The sequence below is a fragment of the Megalops cyprinoides genome, chromosome 11, assembly GCF_013368585.1.
Source record: "Megalops cyprinoides isolate fMegCyp1 chromosome 11, fMegCyp1.pri, whole genome shotgun sequence".
In the NCBI taxonomy this organism is placed as follows: Eukaryota; Metazoa; Chordata; class Actinopteri; order Elopiformes; family Megalopidae; genus Megalops; species Megalops cyprinoides.
Window position 1 is genome coordinate 17,939,963 of NC_050593.1, and position 25,707 is coordinate 17,965,669.

The 25,707-nt window shown below is 41.2% G+C and overlaps 1 protein-coding gene across 1 annotated transcript; it reads left to right on the forward strand.

Moving 5' to 3' along the window:
* The first annotated feature begins 190 nt into the window (after positions 1-190).
* On the forward strand, positions 191-24,377 carry tbx15 (T-box transcription factor 15). Its single transcript, XM_036539910.1, has 8 exons — positions 191-698; positions 8,217-8,424; positions 12,141-12,242; positions 14,174-14,345; positions 17,334-17,501; positions 19,651-19,715; positions 21,969-22,066; positions 23,530-24,377. Exons 1-8 carry the CDS (start codon positions 497-499, stop codon positions 24,351-24,353), a joined length of 1,839 nt encoding a protein of 612 aa, XP_036395803.1. The 5' UTR covers positions 191-496; the 3' UTR covers positions 24,354-24,377.
* The last annotated feature ends 1,330 nt before the right edge of the window (positions 24,378-25,707 follow it).

A 25,707-nucleotide genomic window follows, 5' to 3' on the forward strand; every position in this document is an offset into this window, starting at 1 on the left:
GGCATCTAATGGCCCCAGTTTAAGGTCCCTGCTCCAGTGAGTTAGAGTTTCTCTTCTCTCATTGGATAACATATTTTGGCTCTTTCCCTTTCCACGCTTCTTATTGGACGCACAGAATTTGACAGGAGCTGAGAGGGTTGCCCTAACCGCTTTGGAAAAAAGTTCTCCAGAAGTGTTTATCAATCAGAAAGAGAGAGATAGCGAGGTACTGGACGAGGAAAGAAAGAGAAGGGGAGAGGCAAAGGGACACAGAAAGCAGTGATACCGTCCAAGCAAACCTTTTCAGACGGGGCTTGAGTTAGCAGAGCCCCAAAAAAGAAATGGCACCTCCCCACCCGAGAAGCCTTATGTAGCCAACTTTTATTAGTTCTAGTTTCTGGATTACTTTTTATCTTTGGAGAGTGTTTTCTGTTTTAAGCAGTCTGTGCACGTTTTTTTGCTCCTCTCGCCCTCTGGAAGGAGGATTTTTTTCTCTTTGGGATTTTCCGTGTAAGAGATGAGTGACAGGAGGCGATCTGCCGCCGCTCTGAGTTCGAGAGCGCACGCGTTTTCGGTGGAAGCTCTGATCGGGACGAACAAGAAAAGGAAGCTCCGGGGCTGGGAGGAAAAGGAGTTGGAATTGTCCATGGAAAGCCTCGCGACCAACGGACCGCTCGGAGACGGCGAGGACCCAGCTCACTGCCTGGATATTGACCCTGGTTAGTGTGTAATGACCATTTTAGTCTAATTGGCTTTTTGGGTTTTGGTGTTCTGATTTTACTATAAAAATACATACATACAGCCATGTTATTGCACACGCAGATGATGTCACATGCTAAACGTAAAACAGCACATAGACCAAGGCTGTTCATTTTATTCGTTGCATTTGCAATCTGTATTCTTTATAACCCACTCACCACAAGCATTCAAAATTACGTCTATTAATCACAATTTTCCACTAGATTATAGAGCCTCTCCATGACATGAATGTACAATTAAAGTATGTTGACATTTACCAGTTGAGATTACGCGAGCCTAAAATCCAGGAACATGAATATTTGGTGTGAATCTTGAAAAACGAAAACCTTTCTTCATTATAAAGTATATAACGTATGCTAATATCATTAAACCGTACCGAGACGCCGCACTGTTGCGAAAAAAAAACAACAAAAAAAAAAAACTATACTTCCCTGGTCCCTCGGGGGTAAGGGATCGAGTTTTGTCTTGATATTCAACAGTTGTTACACGGTAATGGCACACTTTAATCGCAGACAGAATTCCTACTGTGGAATGTCATTTGACTGACCGAAATGTTATAAATCTATAATGGAGTTTGTTAAAGTTGGATTTACTCCTAAAATTGTCGAGGCCTGTGTGAACGACTCTTTATCTGACCTCTGCTTCAAGAAAAGTCACTTAGTCACTTAGCATCATGATTGTAACATACGTTTTGAGAAAATATGTTCTTCCCTCTGTAGCGAGTTTGGACAACTTCGGATACTTATTTATTGCACATTTTCAAATAATTCATATTCGTTGCATGTAGTAAATGTCTATATGAATACATTGAAAACATGTCTTAAAATAAGACTGCACAGTTGTCAAACGATGCTGCAAGAGGTATGGCCATCATTTATATTGTGGACTTTACGTAATTTATCACTATTCAAGATTTTGGAGTAATTGTTAAGGTTGTGTGTGGCGTGTGTTTCGGTTCGTACGTTTTAGAAAATCTCGTGACGTGTATACGAATTGTGTGAAGTAGTTCAAATAAAAGTAATAATGCTATTTGAAGGGACATATCTCCGCGTGATAGGCACTTAATATTTTGCGTCCAGGGCTCACCTGACCTTGGCATTTATTTCACTCTGTACACATGAACATAATGTCAGGAACAATCTGCTTAACAAAGAGTCAAGTGAGCGTTAGAGAAGAGTGCAGAAGCGCAACTTTCGCTTGCGAACATGAGCGATTGTATTGGCCGTCATTGACTTTTATAACACCAATTCTAAAACGCTAGCGACAGAACCGCACACAAATGGCTTATGTTCGTCATCCGGAGATATTGCGAGACGTTTCCCGCACACTTTGCTGTGGTATGAAGAACTATAATATTTTACCCAGAAATGTGTGATTGCTACTCTGTACTCTGACTGTCCACTGAATATAATGCACCAAATTTATTTTTTTTTCCATGTATATATCTTTTGTATGCCTTTCTCTTGAAAACGTCTATTAAATACTACGCATTGATATGCATGCAACGTAGCAGAATAGTTATTATTTACTATAAGATCAAACACATAACATGTAGGGGATACATAATGTATATGCTACCGTGGATGTGCGTGTATCAGTTTATGCGTAACGTTCACCATGACACACAGACACAGCTCTAGAAACTACAAATGGCTGAAAAACTGAAAATCTGTGAATTTAAATAAAGATATTTTTAGTGATTGACAGATTAGACCGTACGCGCGTATGTTTGTATCTACACTCATTGTAAAGACCACACTTGCGGAATACTACTTATATTATAGTTATTTAAATAGCGCAACATAGATATAGCTTATTTGTGGAACAGATCGACTCACCCATTTGTTCATTTAAATAAAATTTGTAAATTATGTGACAGATCAAAGGTAGGCCGCAATGTGTAGCAGGCTATATATTAAAGATATGTACAGGACAGATACTGGAAAAGGTGGGAATGGTAAAGGTGTATTCAATAATCAAAACACGTACGAGGTGACCATTACACGTTCTTTCACCGGTCGCCAACTGAAATGTTCAAAAATTTACATACATATGTACTGAGAATCTTTAAAGGAACTATTTTAAGAAAATATTAGAAAAACGATTTGCTCTTGTTAACACATTGTTGCAACACATTGTTGTGATCGCATACATGGATAAGCGAATTGCGGGTGATAGTTTCCCATTTCATATGAACATTAAGGAATACATTTCCCATATAGGTTGTGTTTAAAACACTTCAGATGTTCACTTAAATTTTCTGGAGCAGTTTTTGACTACTCGTCCAGTGGTCATATCGACGGCTGAATACAATGCAAAGCAAAATCTGACCACTCTCAGGTTTACAAAACTGGAACCTCATTGTAACAGTGTCGATATTGTCACATACGGTCAGCTGTGATGCATGTACCATCAAAGGTGCGTGACATCTATAGGAAGTGTTGCGCCTGTGTTGATTCGACCTGCTCCAGCGCTATAATTCGTAATTCTGGATTATTCCAATTTTACAAAAATGTTGGCATGGACGAATACGTTTATCAACGAAACCCTGCTTTCTCAAGCAAATATTGATTAATTTATACATATTGGAAATTATTTGAAAATGATTTAACGATCGAGCTGCAACTGATGTCAGGGTGACTATCTCTCCCTCCCTCTCTCTCTCTCTCTCTCTCTCTCTCTCCTCAATCGCTCTTTGTGAATCACTCATTTGATAAACAACATCACACTGCACAGCCACGTAAACACGCACGTAAATAATCGCATAACTGCAGTCTAACGACATGTATCAAGCCACCAAGAAAACAACAATTACGACAAATATCTGGATACTTAGTGAAATATTCAAGCGCCGCCTCTCCAGCGCGCGCATTTGCAGAGCAGTGATAAAACAACTGGCCTAAAAACAAACATGAAAATGGCAGACCGAGATAAGTCTGAAAAAGACTACGGGGTGTACAAAGATAGGTGCTAGTCTGATGTCACTGACGACATTTGTGCGAAGCCTTTCTCCTCGTGTCCACATATAATTTACTCCTGACACGAGGGAGGTATTGATATTAAAAGAAAATATCAATTGCAATTAATTGTATGTTAATTGTGGTTACTCTTCCCCTGCAATGGCATTTTCGTTGCAATGTAATGACAAACATTGCTGTGATATAAAGACCACATCCTATTTTAAATTGCAAAAAGAATACACAGGCGCAGTTTCGCATTTTTTAGTTTTAGCTTTAAAAACGTCGATTACACAAATACTCTTAGTATGGATGGTAACGCGAATAAAAAACTCTCATTTGCGTTACTGTTATGACAAACGGAGAGTCTCTGCGAGGCAAAAAGATTGCCAGGAACTGATCGAAGAAGACAGAGTTAAGAGGACCCGAGCCGTGCCTGACAAGGCTGCAGTCTTGTGCGTGTAGTGCGCGGGACGACTGCTCACCACTTGTAATCTTTCTCAAAGAACTGATGTTACATTATCTCTGTTCACAGCAGCTCCGCAGGATATCAACAGGGCTCACATATTCAGTCAGCGTCCGCTTATGTCCTTATAAAAGCGGGCTGTTTCTAAGTATGGCGTTGATTGAAAAGGCCCTGAAGTTTGAGCTGTTGGAGATGAAGTTTTCCGGCAGTGCCGTCTTTGGAATGTGGGTGTTCCATCTCCCCAAGCAGCAGCGAATACACGCAGGTCCGTGCTCATTGAAAACAGCCCGCTTCTGTGGTCATTTTTGTGCGGTTCAGTTTTCGTCTTACAGGCGATGGTTTGATCCTTCATGTGCAACTTCAAACCAGCATATGACATGCATATTACACTATATCCCTAGGAAGAAAATGGCGTTCAAAAGTAAAAGAAAACCAACAAACACCATTAAAGCACAATACATCACGAACATGAACGTTTCCCTGTGGGGTCGTGAGCTGTCACTGTGGCTGACTTTACCCATCAGCATTTTCAAAGCCTCCTTATTAAAAGGATTTTAGCGGCTCCTTATTTGATTATTAGTATTTTTGCATTTTAAAAAATGTTTCCACACACAGGTTCATAACCCTTAGCAATTTCAGAATTTCTCTCACCCTGTACATATATAAGGCACTCAAACAGAAGCGGCGTGTATACAGAATGCCGTATCCACCTCCTCTTCAGAAACATGAACGAAAGCACGCTCATTTTACTATTAATACGCAGCAAACCCGCGTGAATTTAGAATACATAAGGTTAAATAAAAATAAAAATATCAGGATGTTACTAGCGCCACTCAATCTTACATCATTTTGAAACATTTGAAACGCAACTAATTTTGAGGTGTATAACATTCTGACAGAGTTTCACGACAAAAATATAACCCTGTATGCACGTACATAATTGTTTTTAAAAGAGCGAATTCCATTTCTAATCTTAATGCGAAAAGACGACTTTGGCGTTTATCATTTTGAATGAGTGCCATTTTCACAGAAATTAATACTAAATATACTGACACGTTGGATTGAATTATTATGTACATTATTAATTTTATATTAACGTTGAGGATATGGAAACAACGCTTATTATATGTATAATATTACATATGTTTTGTATCAGTTCAAAAATATTTACGTCATAGTTTTAAAATATTTCATTCCACGTCAACAATGGCCCATAGTATATGCATTCAATCCAGGTAGTTCTAAATTAAAAAAAAAGAAGGACATACGCTCCTGGATATATTTCTAAAACATAAGAATAACTCATTGAATCTGTAATATTTATGTCTCCTCTTCAGAAAATGGGTTTGCATTATTCGATAGCGGTATCAGTGAGTTACTGAAATACTTTCGATAAAACAGAAGGGTGCAACTGGTGACAGCAATGAAAGCATTCATATGCAGTGTGGTCCTGTGCTAAAAAGGGCCCTTACATTCCTGTGTTTCGTTTCTCATTGCTCCGTCGAGCTGCAGTGTTCCACAGTGCAGAAACAGGCTTTGCTGTTTCAGTCCCTTGTAGGATGGATAACTGCACTCCAAAGTTTCAGCTGTGTGTCTTCTTTTAAGTGTGCAACAGCTGCCATCACACTGAGATTTTATTCAGATGCATTTAATCTACTTCTTGTTTGTTAAGTGAGGAATAGTTCAAATATATAGGTAGATTAGCAGGGTATTCAGTTCTTGTGCTCATTCGATCTTATTCCCTATGCTATGTGGATTTCTGTATGTTTAAAGTTATTTAATGCATGATCATTTGTAATCTACATGAAATGGCTGAACCTTCACAGTCCTCAAGCCTTTGTTCAGACAGTAGTGCGGACAGCAAACGTAATCCAGGTCATCGGTGGTCCTGCTCATTATTTAACTAAATTCATTGATTAACTTAAACCAATGAGTAATTCTGTATGCATCCACAAGTTATTTGTGCTTAAAGAAGGCTCACTTCTCCAACACAAGCAGGGAAAGGTGTGGTTAGCCTGTGATCATCTGGGCCCGGTGCTAAGTCATCATTAGTCACACGCATGTAGCAATCAGCAGATTAGCTGCCATGAAATGGGCCGTTTACATCCCCCGCCTCCGGGAGCTGCCGTGTCATTCTCTCTGATGCCTGAGCACTGTTTACCTCGAGTGTGTGCACCTGAATCAGTGCTGGCCCCTGAGGTTCAAGTTACGGAGCCGCTCGCCTCATAAATAATCACCCACAGGCCTGAGGCAGCAGCCTCGGGGCGACGCCGTGCCGAGACCACATGACTCGTTCGCCCGTCCAAACCCAGACCTGCCCGGAGGGCTGCGGCCCACGGTTCTGGCTGGGGATCGCGAGGCGCTAAAGACTGAACTTTGACTCGGGGTAGAGGAAGCTGGGCTGACGACAGCGCGCAATGTAACGACACCACGCGGAACTCCACAGGCGAGGGCAGCCGAGGTCCCAACTCAGCACCCGCGTTCCTCTGCTCCTCGGAAAAGCGAGGGGGGGGGGAGAGACATATCATTTCAATTACACTGAGAGCACTTCTCAGGGAGACGTTGAAAGGTCTCCCTTTTTTCTCCCACTTTCTGCGGTTTATCTGCCCTTCACATCAATGTCTTCACGTTGCCCTCAGAAAGCGCTTGTGTCTTGCTGCGGGTCGGCACAAGGCTGGGGCCGTGTCAGTGTCCATTCTCCGATCGACTCATTTTCAACGTCAAACAGTTTTATTGGCATGAGAAAAATGCCTTATCAAAGAAGTGTTAATACATTAGTTATAATGTACAGCAATAACCAATTTTTCCATTCTCTGTGCCCCTCCACCAGAAGCGTCCCATTGGTGCAGTGTGTTTATGGTGACTCTTGGTCTCTCAGGCTGCGAGCAGCTCTGAGCTGAGCCGAACAGTATTATTATGGGAAATGTAAAACTAAATCTACAAAAAACTACTTGTTTCTAACATACATAATTTGTTTCCACAGTGTTAAATGTGATTTCCTTAACATAAAACAATGAGGAACTGTTGCCAAGATTGGTTTCGTAACACATGCAGTAATTTAACGTATCTTAAATTATTGAATGAATTTGAATTCTAGCAAGGGCAGAAACCAAAGCTAATATGGGTAGCAAGAGGCCCAAGGGCATCTTGACTACGATATGCCTCTTCTAGCACTATATACGCATGGAACATATTTCTGCAGATTAATGAGACTTACTCCATATGTAGACAAAGCAGACAGCATAGCGATATACATAATAGTCCAGATTCTTACAGCTGATAATTACTGGCTATTTTCTTTATTTTGTCATTTATTTTGCGTATTTCTTTATTTTTTCTTACCCACTCAAACTGGAGAGTAACATGTCATTTATTTCAGATGCAGTGTTATCTGTCAATGGGGGAGGATCTTCACCAGTGAAATGTATATTTCTTTCATTTTAAGGCCCTCACAGAAAATACATGCTGTAATGTTCATTACTTCAACACAGATAGATTCTTTTTAAAAATACACCTCTGTTCCAATATAATGTGGTTCATTACTTGCATATGAAAACAGTGTTTTATTTGTTGAAACTGAAACGGTATGAAATAAATGTCTTTGTAAGATTTACAGTGAACAGAAGTACATGGAAAACTACCGTATTTCTAAATAATTTAGCATGATTATGCTGAAGCACTAATTGTTGCTAGGGACCAAGTTTATTATGGAAGTAAGTTGAATAATATTGACAATATTTGTACCCTCAAAGCTGGGCATGCCATTTTTAGTCCTTGAGATGGAAAAGATGGCATTCTGTACAGTACAATTATGAAAAAGATGACAAATTGTTTCCCCCTTCGCATCGGTTTTCGGTGTCTCTGCGAAAAGCCAGTGGTCATAATCTCCCCAGTGATATGTGTGTTCTGGCTGTAGGTTTTGTAATTTTAACAGTGGAAACCCTCAAAAGGCTTGTTTGTTCTGTCTACACTGGTCTTTTGTTATGGAGGCCATTTGTTCTTTCCTTTACTTATGCCTTTATTTTTATAAACGCATTCACTCATGCTGTTTGCAGATTCAGAAGCCAGTCCCGGCTCAGATTGCGAGGGCCTGGCTGAGAGGACGTCTTGTTCGTTCGGCTCCCCCTCGGACCTGGCCCCCACTCCCTGCGACCCCTCGTCTTCTTCTTCCATGGAGGAGATCCAGGTGGAGCTGCAATGTGCCGACCTCTGGAAGCGTTTCCACGACATTGGCACGGAGATGATCATTACGAAAGCCGGCAGGTAACTAGCCGCTCAAGTCAAGACCGCTGGCCATGCACACTGCTGGGCAAGTTTTCACTTCAAGTGAACATGCAGTGTCCATGAAATACGTTTCAAACATCTGAAGTATATTTTTGGCTAATGCATATTCATAATTTTAACTCTTTACAATACATGTAAAATGATAGTTTTGCAGTAGGCCTTCGTTTTCTCAGATGACCTCATCTTGTTTATTAAGTCTTAGGTAAACACCAGAAGACATTCCTTGCACCATTTTTTCCGTTATTGTAAGAAACTTGCATGCTCACTGGAATAAAAAAAGAAACAGAAACACATCTTCACAAATGCACATTACGTAGAAATGTCAGAAATAGCGTTCTGCTCGGGGAATAACCCGAGCACGCTGTTTTGCGGGGGTGCTAATGTGTTGCACATGCGGCCAAAAGGGCTTGGGACGCGCGAGTGCTACTCTGCACTCATGAGCCATACGTGCCGCGTGTAAGTATTCCTGCGATTACTGATATTAGAGAAGAACCACACAATGGGTGCTGTATCAGTTGAATTTATTTGAAATAGTTTTCTTGCTCTTTTGGGCCGCGCTTATGTCGCGAACTGAAAAAATAAACTTTCCTATCTCCTCTCACTCTTTCGCCGGAGTCACGCGATGTTGCCTGTCGCATTTGCGCATTTATAATTTTACGATAAACTATATAAAGTATAAACTATATAAACTATACTAAACTATATAAAATACAAACACCAATGGATTAGTTGATGGAACAGTTTCGAAATTAAAACTCCATTAATCTTAACGATTTAAAGTCAGTTTTGTCGCTGTGTTTTTACATTTCTGTTATTCCGGCAAGATCATGGTATTAATCTCTGGTGAGACAATTATAATAAGGCAATGGTGAACGCCCATACTGCTATATATAGAGGACATGAAATAAAGGTTGACTTCTTCAATCTAACACATATCGTATTTGTCCTATTTACATTTATTTGTTCAACACTTTTTAAATTGATTTCTAACACTGCCAAAAAACAAATATTAATTATTGAAATGTTACTGAAAGACGAGCAATGAAAAGCTGCGTTCATCACGTAGGTCTACCTGTTGGATACATATTGAGAGTCTCTTCACTGTAGGTTTATACACAGTAGTGATTAATCAACGGGGAAAAGCCATCAATGAACGTCTTTCGTTATTCTGTAACAGAAGGCCTTACAATATTAAAACCAGCTCTTTCACTGAATGTACTCGAAAAAGAAACTCGGCACATGTAGAATCAAGCGATTTCCTTCGGGTTTAAGATTCGACCAGATTATTATCTAGTGCTCTAGAGAACTGTATTATTTTTTTATACAGAAAGTCATGTATAATCGTGTTTTTGCGCCAATATTATTTATTAGACAATGTAATGATCATTAGTCTGTTTTACCGTTTGGGTACTGTTGCTACTGCTACTACTGATACTACGACTAATAATAATAGCAACATCAATAATAGCAACTATTGACATTATTATCATTGTTAGTAACCGTTACAGAAGTAGTAGTACATCGTTTGATAAGGCTCCCTCTCACTTTAGGTGAAATTTGCAAAACATTTAAAATGTCCTCTATTTAAAATACGTGTTAAATAAAACCGAATTACTTCTATTTAATGGATTCTGTTTTAATATGCAGACTATATAGTTAGGGAGTCGAATCTAACAGTACAGGCAATAAAAATTGTAATTGAATATATAACTTGTGTAACAGCTTCCATTTAATTTTTTCTCCAACAAAAGTATTGTATTCGGGTTATTGACTCATCACTGTATAAAGGACTAATATTCACCAACAAAGCTTACAAGCTTCCAAGTTGACTGTGAAGGAAACTTTTCTCTGGATTTACTTTTGGAATGATTTTCAAAGGTTTCTCAAAGGGCCGCTTAGACTTTGTTTTGAACTGCCTGTTCCTCTAATAATGATGATGATGATAATAATAATAACAATAATAACAATAATAATAATAATAGATTCTCAGTAATTTACACCATTCATCTCTTGCCATGTTACCAGAAGTTACGTTTCAGTGGTTTTGGGATGTATTTTGTGAACAGCAGTCACGGCAAGAAAGCTGTTTTGAAAGCTGAATAAACTTGGGAGTGATTTTGGAAAGCTTTTTGGAGAATTATGAAATATGCAATGCACTCTGTCAACTTAAAACAACAGAAAAAAATACATGCAAGTAATAGACTAGTTGCAGTGACTAGTAATTTAGTCCTAATAGCCAGAAAATATCATGCCAGAGATCTTCATCAATTACTGACATCCAAATTATTTGATGTTTTTTTCATGTATAAAACTGGAAACAATGAAAAAAAAAACAGTGGTTTGAAAAGGTGCTCTCCTTTTTATATTTGTATTATACTTCCTAACCCCATCCATCTGGCAAATTTTTGAAGGGCTTCATATTAAATCTATATTTATGAATACCCATTTAAGTACTTTAGCTTTGGTAACATAAGCCGTTCTTGAATGCGCAGTATTTATTTCATGCATCTGCTAAGCACTATACATTTCAAACGAAGAGGAAACAAAAATAACTCACTCATTATAAATGGAAAGATTTATGACTCTAAAATGAAAGAAAATTCCATTTTTAAACATTGAATGGGGAATTAAGTTAATGTGCCTCTCTGCATTCAATATTACACTTTAAATGGGTACCTTGTTAACAATGTAACCACTTTCCATGGTTTGCAGCAAATGGCTGGCGTTGCTGATGACGAGGTAGTAATGGTTGAGTGAGAATTTCTCATTCCTAGTGCATTCAGAATACATCACCTGTTTCCTGATGGAGCGCATAGGATTCTTTAATATCGGTGTTTACAACATGATGAGTGAACTGTGCATCAGCATACCTTTTAATAATAAACACACTTATTAGTTTTAATCAACTCACTTTTGTACCTTAGCGTAGTGAATTTGGATCGTTCATTTGTTTGCAGTGGAATGGTACATTAACTTTATTTGAAGGAGGAGGAAGCAGAACAGCTAGTAACAAGAGGTTCAGAGACTTTATCTGGATCTGGTTTTACCCTCATAAGCCATATGGTGTTAGTGGGTTGAGGCTGAATCCAAAATTGTAATTTATAAAAATGTACAAAAAATACTGAATTGTCCAAGTGTTGTTGATGGCAAAAATGCACGCTAGGGGTCTGCAGTGGGACTCACGGGACACCCCTCTTATTGCTGATGAGATGGCCGCTCTCTCTTTCACTTACTTGGCCTGTCTCTGTGCGTCTCAGCCCTGGCACTAAGGTTTGTCTGTCCCTGCGTTTGTGTGCTGCTGACCTCTTTTAGTGACCCTGCCCAGCACAGCTGGGACCAAACTAAGACAAGCCGTCCGTGGGACTGATTCAACTGGAAAGCAGAAGCTGTCTCTTTAAATCAATAGCAAGCTGAAGGACGTACTGCTTTCGTCATAACACATTTGTTCAACGTTAATTTTGTTTACGTTCAAACAGTGACAGTTGGGCAAGATAAGACAACATTTTGTCTGAAGTTTTAATTGATAAATGTTTCCTTATTGAAATTGGCATGCGAATAAAAAAGAGAGATGTTAGTCATCTCGCAGTCAGTGGAGCCAGTTATATCTTTTATGACTCCAAGTGCAGTTTATGAACAACAACATCAACAACAACAACAGCAACACCTTTTTATGTCTCTCTTTCTTTCCTTCTCAGGAGAATGTTTCCAGCCATGAGAGTGAAGATCCTGGGTCTGGATGCACATCAGCAATACTACATAGCAATGGACATTGTGCCGGTGGACAACAAAAGATACAGGTATATATCCCTCCCTGCGTACGGTTATCAGCAACAGAATTATGTGTGCAAAGTGTAGAATCTACTTTGCACACACTGCATGAGTTCGTTATAGCAATATTTTGAGGCTGATTTTTGCACCCAGGGAGGTTCTTCATTTGACAAGTTGTGTTTTGGTCTGCATCAATCAGTTACAGAAGAGATGTTTTGTTTTTTCGTCACCAATGGATGGGCTACTGTTTTGTATGTATTTCAGTACATGCAACTATATTGTTTTCAGTAGAAATGAAGCAGTTTTACTGACCGAAAAAGTAGTCTTGTAGCAAAATGCTTAACAGAACTTGAAGATTTTAGAATCCAAATGTGCTTGTAAAATCGAGCTGGAAATTCCTTTTGGCTGCGGAATTTCCCACAAGGCATTGGATACACTGCTTTGTATAGTGTCTTTTCTATCCCTGGAATGTCCAATTTTTTAAGTTGGGTTTTGGAAATATGGGCTTCTTTACTGATCAAACATGGAATTAACTTTTGCATTAGCTTGTGCCTTTTAACAATGAAGAGCATCATCCCTGTTTTTTTAGGCAGGCTTCTGCTTCCTGTCCTTTGGGTCAATATATATGCTGCTAAATGTATGCTTCAGTCGTATTTTAACTTTTGGTGAAATTACAAGAATGATGATGAGCAAGTCATTCTGTTTAGTTGTTGTAGTTCATTGCTGTAAAATTGTAAAGTTCACCTTTTCAAACATATAGATGTATAGGCACTGAACACACATGCACGTATACACACACACACACACACACACACACACACACACACATGCATGCACACACACACATGCAAGAACACACACACTTGTCAACCCTGCAGGGCACTGTAATGGTGATATGTGGTTTGTCAGTCAGGTAACCCAATACACAGCCTGACCTGGCGTGTGTGTGTGTGTGTGTGTGTGTGTGTGTGTGTGGACTGTCGAATGATGAGGAATGGGGGGGTGAGGGGGGTGGGGTGTTTCCCTCTCCGTCCAAACGGGTGTCACATAAAGTCCAATCTTCGATTCTGCTGGTGCCAGATGGCAGATTTAAGAAAGATGAAAGGGACTAATCAAATTTCAGTTCTGTTTCAGGCTAAGGTTTCTCCCTTTAACACTTTCCCTGCTACACAGACCATAACCCTAAACAGCACTCCAAACAGGAAATTACAGGAGTGCCTGCCATTCTCTGTGGGGGGCTACAGGTGCATTTAATACTTGTAAGCAATAACAAGCAGGCAAAAATGAGAGTTTTGTCCATGTTTTACCCTTTAATGATGACTTTGGCAGAGCCGATTTAGCAAGGCACTTTCCACTACAACTGGAGCGGCCAGAACTAAAGGCAAACAGCTGTCTGTTTGGGGCTCACAGTGTGCTTACCGTCTTACAGCCAGCAGAAGGAATGCCGTGTTTTGGGTGGGGCAGAACACATCCCATATTCAAATACACATAGAAAAAAAACTATAATTATTATTAATTGTGTGCTAAAGCTGTTTTTTTAAAATGCAAATGTAATACATGTGAACGAGTGGAAACAAATTTCAGATTGTGGCAGAGAGGAGTAGTGTGTGGTTCAGAGCTGTGTGTGCCTGAAAGCTCTATGCTTGTCATTGTGCTTCAAGCTCAATATCTCTGCCAAGCTTATAAACCACATTGCCCTCACAACCTTTCTGCATCACTACAGTGATGTTATCACGCGCTTTCAATGCCAGGAGAGTCCTGCTTATTTACTGGGATGGCGTGTAGCACAGCAGATACTGTGAACCAACGCTGCTGAACTCAGGTCCTGGAGTGTCACAGTTTAGTAGCTTTTTTGTTTTTTTTTTGTCATATGTTGGCAGTTTTTTGTAGGTGATCACTGTGTACCCATTTCCCCTGTGTTGTGCGTTTGGGGTTTACCGCCATGCCCTCTGTTTGCCAGGTATGTTTACCACAGCTCCAAGTGGATGGTGGCAGGTAACGCTGACTCCCCTGTCCCCCCACGTGTCTACATCCACCCTGACTCCCTGGCCTCTGGGGACACCTGGATGAGACAGGTTGTCAGCTTCGATAAGCTGAAACTCACCAACAATGAACTGGACGACCAGGGACATGTGAGTTGCCTATGTAGCATCACATCTATGACTTTTGTCTCAGTGTGAAATAGACAGCACTTTACACTTTATACCTGTAGAAAGCAGAGGGGACTGTGCACCGCTATAAAACAGAGAGCTTTAAACACATACAACAGAGTACTTTATACTTGTGCACATGCATAAAACACAACTCTTTAGCAGAGCACTTTACACCTGTAAGTCTGCACATCTACATAAAAACGTAGAGGTGTTTATGTATGTTTTACCATAGGTGGCATATAGTCATATTCTTCACTATACTGAATACTGCATTGAATCACATGAAAATATTAGCCACCCCTCCTTCATGAAGGGTGATAACACCTTCAGGACAGTACACACTGAAACACTACCATTAACTACCATATCTGATATGACTATTCTCCCTGAGTATAATGGTTAATAATGAGCAGATAATACCTCTAATACCTCTCTGTGGGTTTTGGTGACACAAAACATGGAGCACAGGTCAAGTCTTTCAGACTGAACACGCACAGCTGATTTCTTCTTGTCATGACAAACACATCAAGAGCCAGCCCTCCCTCCTCTCTTCCTCTGTTGGGAAAACAAATCACGGAAAGCTTGTCTTTAAGAGTTTTCTGTGTGCACAAGATCGAATCTTAAACCTCTCCTGATCCCTCAGCGGTATGATCTAATACTCTGCCACTTGGTTATGAGTGACTGTGGAGAGATGTTTTTATTAAGTGCACTAGGCCACAGACGCCCCATCCCTGCAGTGTGATGTAATGCGTTGCTGACATCAGTCACAGTACCAGTGAGTAATGGGGTGATGCTGGATCTCAGGTTTGTGATGGGCTACGGCACATTATGCTTTCTCTTTCAAACAGCTAGCACACTCAACGTTGATTTAATGTTTTGAGCTTGATAGCACAGTGCCTTGGGAAAGGTTGAGAGAATGCTGTGTGGTGACTGGATTTTTTTTTCCTCGCTGGGTGACTGTCTGGGCCCTCTTGTGGTTTTTCCAGAGGAGAGAAAACTTTTTTCAGTGCTGAAAATTGTACGCCACCCTCTGTGATGGAAGTAAAAAAACAATGTCATCCTGTTCATCACTTGGGTTAGGTTGAGCCATTGTATAATAACCACAGACACATTTTAACCAGGATCTTACTTTCACAATGCAGTGACAATGGTTTACAACAGTAGGGAAAATGATAGCAAACAAATTGGCATTGCATTCCAGTTGTACATTGTGATGTTTTATCATTTTACAACGGTCCAAGACGTACTGCACACACAGTGTGTAGGGCCAGTAGTTCAGCAAATTATTTTATAAGAGAGATGTGGACCTGCATATTGAGATAAGACGAAGAAGATGATGAAGTACCTTAAAGGGTAAAAAACACGTCCCCAGCAAAACAGCATTCTAAAAGCATTATGACAACAGAATTCTATTAGCATAAAAATGCAGCAATGCTGTGAGTGTCACATACTACACCGGTCCTCCCGACTAAGCTGGGAAATATAATTGCCACATCTTTTTCTGCTTTTGCGTCCAATACTGAAGTGGTTATGAGATCTGCAATGCTAAAATTCTGGCACAAGATGTTCCTTAACTCACTGGAAAAAAAAAAAACTTTGGCAGGATTGAAGTCATTGTATTCAGTAACATAACCTGTCATCAGTCAGACAACCAGAGCAGCAAATTCAATAGTTTTCCCTCATTGCAACAAACGCACACTGAACTCATCACTGGGAATCCCTCACTGTTAAAACACCTGTCCTGTGTCCAGATCGTCCAGCCCAGATGTGTGTGTACTATAAGTGGATGTGCTGGCCTTGTATATAGCTCAGCCGTCAGCCTCTGGTATGGGTAGCTCTGAAAGTGGCTGTTGTTGTTAGTGCTGCATCTGTATGGTACAGTTCTCTTGAATGTGGTAATATGTTGCTGTTCACATTAACATGGGAGAGCATTTTTTCGCAGCAGGGGGTGCAAACTGTGGAACTTCCTCTGTGGAAAGCCTTTGCTTGCCTTATCCGCCCCCTCTCCTTACCAAATTGTGCATGCTCAGTAGAGTCATACCGAGCTCAGCTGTTTACCATATCTTACATTCAACAGAGGTTCAGTGGCAACAAGAAAGAAGAAACAGACATGACTATTTCGGTCCTCTCAAAGTACTATATAAGACATGCAGCAAATAACACTTTTAAAGCATCTGATTCTGCTGCTCCTTTAGTTTAATTTCTTCATTATCTGGATAATTCTGTCAAAGAGATATATTTCCACTATGTTTGTAGAAATATCTCTGTGGGACTGCATACACTGATACCCAGAACAGCACTGACCTGAGGGATGCACATGGCACTTCAGGGAATGAATGTGAAAGGGTGGTCTTTGTGAATATATAACCAGTCAGCAAGCTGATGGAGCACAGTCCTCTGCAATGCTGTAGTCCATCAGCCTTGATCCCCCTTGGTATCAGTTTGGGCTCAGGCCTGTGTTTCTTGGGCATAAATTTAGGTGTGGGGTGGGGGGGGGGGGGGGGGGGGGGGGGCACAGTCAAAATATTACATACATTTTCTGTCAGATTTTTGTACTGCCTTCAAAACCTCTTTTTGATTTGACCTTGTGGTCCTTTGGTAGCACTGAGGGACTTTTCTCGCTCTGACTCTAATTAGAAACAGACAGAGGACCGGGGGGGACCGTTCAGCCATATGAGCCTGTTGCCCTCCTTCTGGTGTGAAATCTTCACGTTCGTTGCTTGTGTTCTGTTCTGCTTGGTCACACAACCTATATGCTTTGAAGCTGCTGGGGTGGGCTTCCTCCATCTCTTTCACCCCCCCTGCCCCCCAAATACAACATAATCCTCATTGGTTCCATAAGGCAGCAGTATGTTAAACTTATATTCCAGTGCACATATATGAAACTTGTGTCTTTGAAAGGGTTGAGGAGCACACAGTGAAGTTTCATCCTGCTGTTGCTAACTGATGTTTTCCGGCGCTTCTCAGATCATCCTGCACTCCATGCACAAGTACCAGCCGCGGGTCCACGTGATCCGGAAGGACTTCAGCAGCGACCTCTCACCCACCAAGCCCGTCCCCGGCGGAGAGGGCGTGCGGACGTTCAGCTTCCCGGAGACCGTCTTCACCACCGTGACGGCCTATCAGAACCAGCAGGTCAGCTCCTCACGTGTGCCGTCCCTCCCGGGACTGTCTCTGCAAAAGGAAAATAAAACGTCCAACTAAGGAGAGATGGCACATGGATGTATTATATCTTTTTAAATTCTATCTTTGTTTGTGCCTGTTACAATGTAGCATTGTCCTCATAGATTCTGGAAGGTATCCCTAACATGCTGAAGATGCCCTGACTGTCAGTTCCCTCTCAGCTGACCATTAGATTACTCACCCAGTTGTGCATTTGTGCCTCTAATTATTTTATTACCGTTTTTTCATTACATTGCAATAATTTACATTGATAATAAGAGTATTTCAAACATACTTTATGAGAGAAACAACAACTCTCAGACACCCATCACAAATGATCTCTTTATCTATTCTCAAAGGCTAGATTTGCCAATCCTGTCAAGCATGATAAATGATAAAAAGCAATCTATCAGATTCAGAACAAAACCTGTTAAAGTATGGGTTTCAGTAGTCTCCTCTTTCAAGCTCATGAGCTGCCACTGTCTCATGACAGCTCCACCAATCAGCACTGCTGTGCATCGAGGTGGGTTCCCGCCAATCAGCACTGTCTCGGCAAGCTTCGCGACTGGAGCACGCTCACACTTCCCCTCTCCTGTTACGCCAGGGCAGGAAGCAAACCCTAGTTTGTTATATCAGAGTTGACAGAGAGAGAGCTGTTGTACCGTTTTACTGCCCTCTCAGATGTGATTTAGTGCCAGGAAGGATTGATCTGCCCCGCTTCCTGTATCAGTGCACCAGGACACCGAGCACTGAATCACAGCATCTGCCAGTCACACACCATATTCACTCCCCCCAAAACAAGTAGTGTATTATACATCACTGGGACTTTACAGTAATGGGTTGAGTCATCAGAGGGGCAGCGTGCACAGCATGAAACTGTAAATCTTACAGCATACAATACTGATTTTTGAAAATCATAAGCAGTTGCAGTGCAAGTTTACCTGTCACACTGCACTCATTGGCCTCTCTGAAGTCAGTTGCGACTGACATGCCCAGTGTTAAATCTGAGTGGGGAAGAGTATGTATCATAATCATATCAGCTATGATTACTACAATAATGTTTGCTGTTTTGTTGCTGCTCTCTGAAATATTTTGGTGTATTCAGTCTCCGGGACACAAAATAACCTCCTGCTGTATCATACGTCATTAAAAACACAGTCCAACAGTAATCAGTGTTGGTAAATGTGTGTTGAACAAGTGGGCCATGATTGCCAGAGTGAAAAATTGCACACATGCTAACAATATGTACTGTTGCTATTTTGTAGTTATATTTTCAAATGTCAGCAGTGCATATTGTAATGTTGTTCGCAGTTTTCTGAATTTGGCATATATGAGCTTCTTAATAACATACTTATTAAGCAATGAATGAATGTAGTATAGTACAGTTGTTAATGCTGTATTTACCACTGGTAACCACACAATATTCAGAATTTTTACCATACCTAACAATTTATACATAGTCCTTTACAAAGATGGACAGGGAGGGGGAGTAACATACATTTTCAGATGATTTTACCTGAGCACAAGTGGCAGCATTTGGTGCAGTGCTGTGTGCAATTACACATGTCACACCAGTCAGTTGGTGTGCCATTTGCCTTCAAAGATAGACCTCACTTACTTCATTTACATCAGATTGTCTCTTCTCATCAGATTTGTAGAGATGATCATATCAGCAATTACTCCAGGGAAATATTTTTTTTTTTGGGGGCGGGGGGGGGTTCTATACAGAAAGGTGGAGAACTAAGCAAGTGCATTAATGTACACAAATGAAGGATATTTTAATTTGATCCAGTAGTGCTATTTTTTTTTGCCATTTTTGTAGTGATTTATGAAGTGGTCTAGGCTGAGTAAAATACATTTACATTTGTTTTTTTTTTCCAGTCTGCAGGTCAACTCACTACAGTACAGTACAATACACTGCTGATAAAATAAACTATAACCAACCTTGTAAAGAGAACATGATCTGAATTATTTTTTATGTTATGAACTCAGATTCACTAGATAATCCTTAACACTTGAAGCAGGTCAGTGGAATATGTTTATCACCATGATGTTTATCACATCCCTTGCACGTGTTTTTTCATTATGCTTATTTCTGTTCTCATTCATGCCCTTCTTACAGATCACCAGGCTAAAAATTGACAGAAACCCTTTTGCAAAAGGATTCCGGGATTCTGGGAGAAACAGGTAGGGCTCGGCACCTTTCAGACGCTATCTCAAAGAGGTCCTCAACATGATCCCTTTAGCGCAGAAATAATCTCCAGGGATCACACTTAATTGCAAAAGACTGCTCCAAAAAGCTGATGTTCCATATAAAATCAGATGTTCTCCCGCCTGCCAAGAAAGCTCCACTGAAATCAACGATAAGGAGTATGCGATTGGAGCGGGGAGGTTAGCTCTGTTGTAGTGCTGGAATGGACCTTATGTCTGATGGAACGCTCAGAGTCTGAATTATCATGTAACAGGGGAAATGCTGAAACAGACCCACAGCACATGAAAGCAGGTCCATCTGGACCCCATTATCAGCACAGATATTTGAGACATCTTTTTTCATTTTTCTAACAATAGAGAGCCTGATTTATGAACTATCATTAAAATTTCATTGCAGACAAACTACAGATGAAAGGATATATATATATATATATATATATATATATATATATATATATATATGACAAAATGTTTTTTGTCTTCATGCTTATATATTGTAGATATGCATACAATATGCTGATATATCACCTTTTCAGCTATATGCTCAGCCTATATACTCATTTATTTATTATAACATTTATTATGTATTTGTTTGCTTGTTATTATATTCTTGTGTGGTTTATTGTAGCAAGTAATATAAATAGCACATAGCCAAAATTAAACCACAAACCATTGTGTAGAGAGGCAGTGCATTTCTGTGACAAATTTTGTCATTTTACATTTTAATTAGAAAGGAAAAAAGTATCCAATATAACTGAGATTACTCTGCAAATGAAGAATTATTGTACATTAACTATTGCAATTGAATTAGGACAAAACAAACAAAACAGAATAAAATTTTCCTCATATTTCAAAGTAAACAACAAAGCGCTTGGTAAGCATTTTTTGTTAATTTTGTCTGGAATGAGTTCAGCATAAAAACATGCATACACATGAAGTACTGGTCTGTCTCTGGTATCATATCTTGTTCGTTAGGTTTGTGCATTATTTGCTTTACATGTATGACTTATTCTAATATATTGGTTTCAGTTTTAATACAGAACATCAAATATGCAATGTTTAGTTGAAATGTGTTTGCTTAATAAACTTTATATAGTGCGATTAATTTGCAGTTCCAGCTTATGGTTACATGTGACCTCATATACCAATATGTGCTTGTGAAACATAATTTTATAGGGTGGATGTCTCCTGAACAAAAGGAAAAAAAAATCCAGCACAAATTAAAATAGGATGCTCCAGTACAATATACAATGAAACTGCGTATTATATACATCGTGGCAATAGTGTAAATTCATGCAGTTTGTTGCTCTCAATGAAATAAAACGATGCGGCACCCCGACAGTTATTTAAGGTGCCGAGACAGATGAGCTTTCATGTGCTGAGGGGTAGTGCTGTCTGCTTCTGTTCAGTGTTACCTGGAAGTGCTGAAAGCTGCGTGCATGGCACTGTTGTAGGCCGCAGCCGGCCAGCGCTTATGTGCCAGATGTACCGAACGTTAAGTGCTGCTCTCCATCAGCGTCCCTTTTTACTCTTCTCATCATTCTTCCCTTCACAGACCTGCACAGTTAAAAGTAAAATGAAACAGTAACAAAACTGAGTGGAGTGCAGATGAATTTGGCTGAATAAATAATGTGAAAAAATAACTACTTAAATCACCGCCTCGCTCAATTTGCAACAATAATTTAAGTATGCCGTCTTGAATTTAATTTAAATCTTGATGCTATCCAAAGTTTTATTCATTATACTTGTGTAAATATGACCAGTTTTATTAAAGTTACCATGTTTGGTAGTATTAACTTAGGATAAAAAAGACTTGTTTTAAAGGGTAGTTTTAGGATTTTTTTGTCGATCATGATGTATACTATATGCTTAGCGGGGAAATGATGCAAGAATGTCTCTGAGGGTGATTAGCTTGGCCTTCTAATGAGACGGAGTGGCTGAAGGATTACAGCTCCTAAAATAACATTCGTAGGAGAGAGGCTTTTACATGCTACAGGCCCAGCAGCACAGAGGAGAATAAATCAGGCAGGAAAGAGACCTGTGTCAAGATTTGAGATGAAACGTCACGCAGATTTATGTACACTGTAAAAACCAGCTCCGTTTTAATGGTTCCCTTTCCAGTTTCCTCTGCCACTCTGACTCTCTCTCTCTCTCTCTCTTTCTCTCTCTCTCTCTCTTTCACACACACACACACACACACACACACACACACACACAAAAACACCACAGGACTGGCCTGGAGGCTATAATGGAAACCTATGCCTTCTGGAGGCCTCCGGTGCGGACACTCACGTTTGAGGACTTCACCAACATGCAGAAACAGCAAGGTGCGTGTCCTTATCAAATACGTCCTCGTCTGCTCGATGCCAGTTTACCTGAGGTGGGGCGCAGCCTGGCCCTCCCTAATGTCTACCATGGCTGGCAGAGGCTGTACGGAACCCTGTGGGTGTGGTCTGAATGTGGTTCGAATAGCATTCTAATAATCCTTTAAATGATATTGTGACCCGATAATGTGCATTTGGGTGTACTGGGGTTCTACTTCCTAAAGCTCACCTCAGCCATTTAGTCATAGCTCTTTCAGAGGGCATAATGTTATAGCAACCTTTCTGCTGCTCTCTCATGAGTATGGTGACGTGATAGTATTGTTTTCTTTTCCAGCGGAACATCTGTTTATTATCAACGACACAAACCCGATTAAATGTTAATTAAACTCCCAGTGTCACCGGTGCACTTTCTTCACTCTTTAAGCACTTTGAACTTGTAGCCTCGGCCACACCAGACGCAGTCCAATGGAGTGATCAGTAATTCCCCTTCAGTGTCGCCGAAGCTGCTCTCCCTCCTGCTTGACAGAGGAGGAAAACCATCAATTTTCCAGCATGACATCACCATGATATCCCTCTCATAGAGACCAGAGAGCAGAGTGGAGCTCTCAGTTATTATCAAAGGCATATGGTGTGAAGTCAGAGCCCAGCCAAAAGTGGCCTGAATTACTTGGTTATGCAGGGTTTTTGGACTAAATTTTTCAAAAAAAAAAAAAAAAGTGAAATGAACGCTGGCCAAATACTTATTAATAAAAGAATACATGATTGATTTCCCACAGCTATCCTATTGTTCCAAAAACTTGACATATTGGATGTGAATGTACTCAAAGGCTGTTATTTTCTCCATACATGCATATATACCTAAATTATTTATACAGTACATTTTGTTATGGGAGTAAGTATAGCTTTCTGTTGCAGAGACTAGTACTATGCCCAATCTATGCTTTTTCTGAGGTATGAGCAGTTTTATTTAAAGTGACATTTCCCATTAGAAATACAGTGAGCCTGGTATGGCATGCATTTGGATGAGGACTGGAATAAATTGCATTTCTATTTTTCAGTGATTCAAATGAGTTCCAGCTCAAATAAAAAATCTTGAGGAAAAGATTTGAGACGTATAATAAAATCAGATTTTGAAGGGATTTTGTTGCACTCATAATAAACTGAGCTTGGAGAACATTAAAAAATCTTAAAAGTGATCCTGTGACATATGAGTGCAACATATGTGCACAAATGAGAGTGATCCGAAAATGACTCTTTTACTGTGCGAGGTACTTTCTGGGTTAGCCTCAGACCTCAGACTTCAAATCTCTGCAGGTGTTTCTGATATATATATATATATATATATATATATATATATATATATATATATATATATATATATGTATATATGTGATATATATATATGCACACTGATCATCTGATCACATATTTCTTGTAACATTCTTTCTGTTTCTATTCCTATTCAGGCGGAAGCACAGGCACCTCCCCCACCACCTCCAGTACAGGCACCCCTTCTCCCTCCGGCCCCTCCCACCTCCTGTCCCCCTCCTGCTCCCCGCCCACCTTCCACCTGGCCCCCAACACATTTAACGTGGGCTGCAGGGAGAGCCAGCTGTGCAACCTCAACCTCTCCGAATACCCCGCCTGCGCCCGGAGCAACATGGCCGCTCTGCAGGGCTACGGCGGGCTGCCCGACGGCTCCTACGGCCGGCTGCAGGCGGGGGGCTCTGTGACCTCGGGCCAGGCCTCCGACTCCTTCCTTCCCCAGAGGACTTCCTCCCTGATCGCCGCGGGGATGCAGGCCGGCGCTCATGGCTCGCTGCCCGGCGGCGGCAGCGGCAAGATGGAAGCCTACGGCGGCCAACTGGGCTCCTTCCCCACGTCGCAGCTCCAGTATGTGATGCAGGCGGGCGGCGGCTCGGGCCCCGGCCCCGCCTCCGGCTCCTCCTCCAGCCCCTCCTCCTCTGCAGCCCACATGTTTGGCAGCAGCCACCACATGCAGCAGGGATCATACAACGCCTTCTCCCTCCACAACCCTTACAATCTGTACGGATACAATTTCCCAGCCTCCCCGAGGCTGGCCACCAGCCCCGAGAAGCTGACGGCGGCTCAGGGTGGCCTGCTCTGCTCCCCTTCCCCAGGCGGAGCCTTCACTGAGCGCCAGTACCTGTCCAACGGGATGGAGGGCGTGCACATGATCGGCAGTCCCGCGGGCGGCCAGCAGGGGGCCGGCGCCTGCGACGGGCGGCAGTATGGAGCCTCCTCTCAGATGTCGGTGCACATGGTGTGAACTGGATCATTACCGTTGGCTACTGCCCCCTGTTTGTCTTTTTTTGTGTCTATCCTGATTTGATTTTTCTCTGTCTTCATGTTGTTAATAGTAAGTCTGTAATCAAATGAAGGAAAGGGACATGTCATTAATACACGTGAAGTGTTATCTGCAGTGACAGTTGTGTGTCTCTACTGGTACATAACAACAGACTTTAAAAAGAATGTTTCTCACAATGGTTTAACATTTCATTTGACTGACCAGGAGTTAGGCAATGTTATCTCTCCTCCTGGAAATGGCATTTGAACACGAATGTTCGTCTCGGTGCTCTTGAAGCCCATCTCATAGTAACTCATGCAGCCATAAGTGGGCCTCGTGTTTGGAACGGCATGGCATGGTCACATCTTGGGGCTCACTGTTTTATGAAGGATTGCCAAATGACTGAGGTGAAAGATGAATGAATCTATTTGGTGCAATAGTGGAAACGGCCTCCATAACCGCAGCCTGCAGCAGACTCTGGCCCATGAGACGTGACAAGGCCAGCCACCATTAACGTGGGGCGCTGGAGAATCGGGCTGTGCAGTCAGCTCCACTTGCAAAATCCAGTCCAAACCAAACCGTCTTCCCAGCTGAACTGTACTGTTACATTGGCACAATGTTGCAGCAATGCCACAAAATCATTGTGGATTCACTGAACAGCTGAACAAGAAGGAAGATTCAACTTCACTGCTCTGGGAAAGATGGAGGGCAGAATCGGAGGACTTTGACATGCAAGGGCTGGACCACCAGGAGGAAAGAGCAAAGGAGGGCCGAGGCAGGGGGCTTTTTACAGCCACTGGCTGAGGCTCTGTGTGGAAAGAGTGGGAATGGGCATACTTAAGAGGGGGCCAGATGCAGTATGTGGAAAGACTGTCAAAAGACTCTGCGACAAAGATAGAGAAAGAAGAGGAGGAAGAGAGAAGTCGACTGTCTCAGCAGCACACAACAGAGATTGTCTCAGCGAATCCTCACAGGCCCACAGTTGTCCTGCGTCACTCCAGATGGGCCTGTGATGGTTCTGAACCACTCTGTCAGCATGCTGCTGTTTCAACAGATTCACGATAGCCTTCTGTCCCTCCTCGCACTGCCAGGGCAGACTTCACCATATAAAATGATGTTTTTTAGAATATACATGATGGATGAGCGCAAGCAAAACTATAAGCTTTGAAGTTGTTGAGTGCAAATATAAAATAAGAAAACATAAAAACTAAAGTTATGTTTTGGTGTGTTGTAGATAACTGTATTTATATGCCTAGCAATATTACAATTACATTGATATCTGAAGGCCAGTGAGGTATGTGTAGAATGTAAAATACAGAGACTAAAGAGGGATATA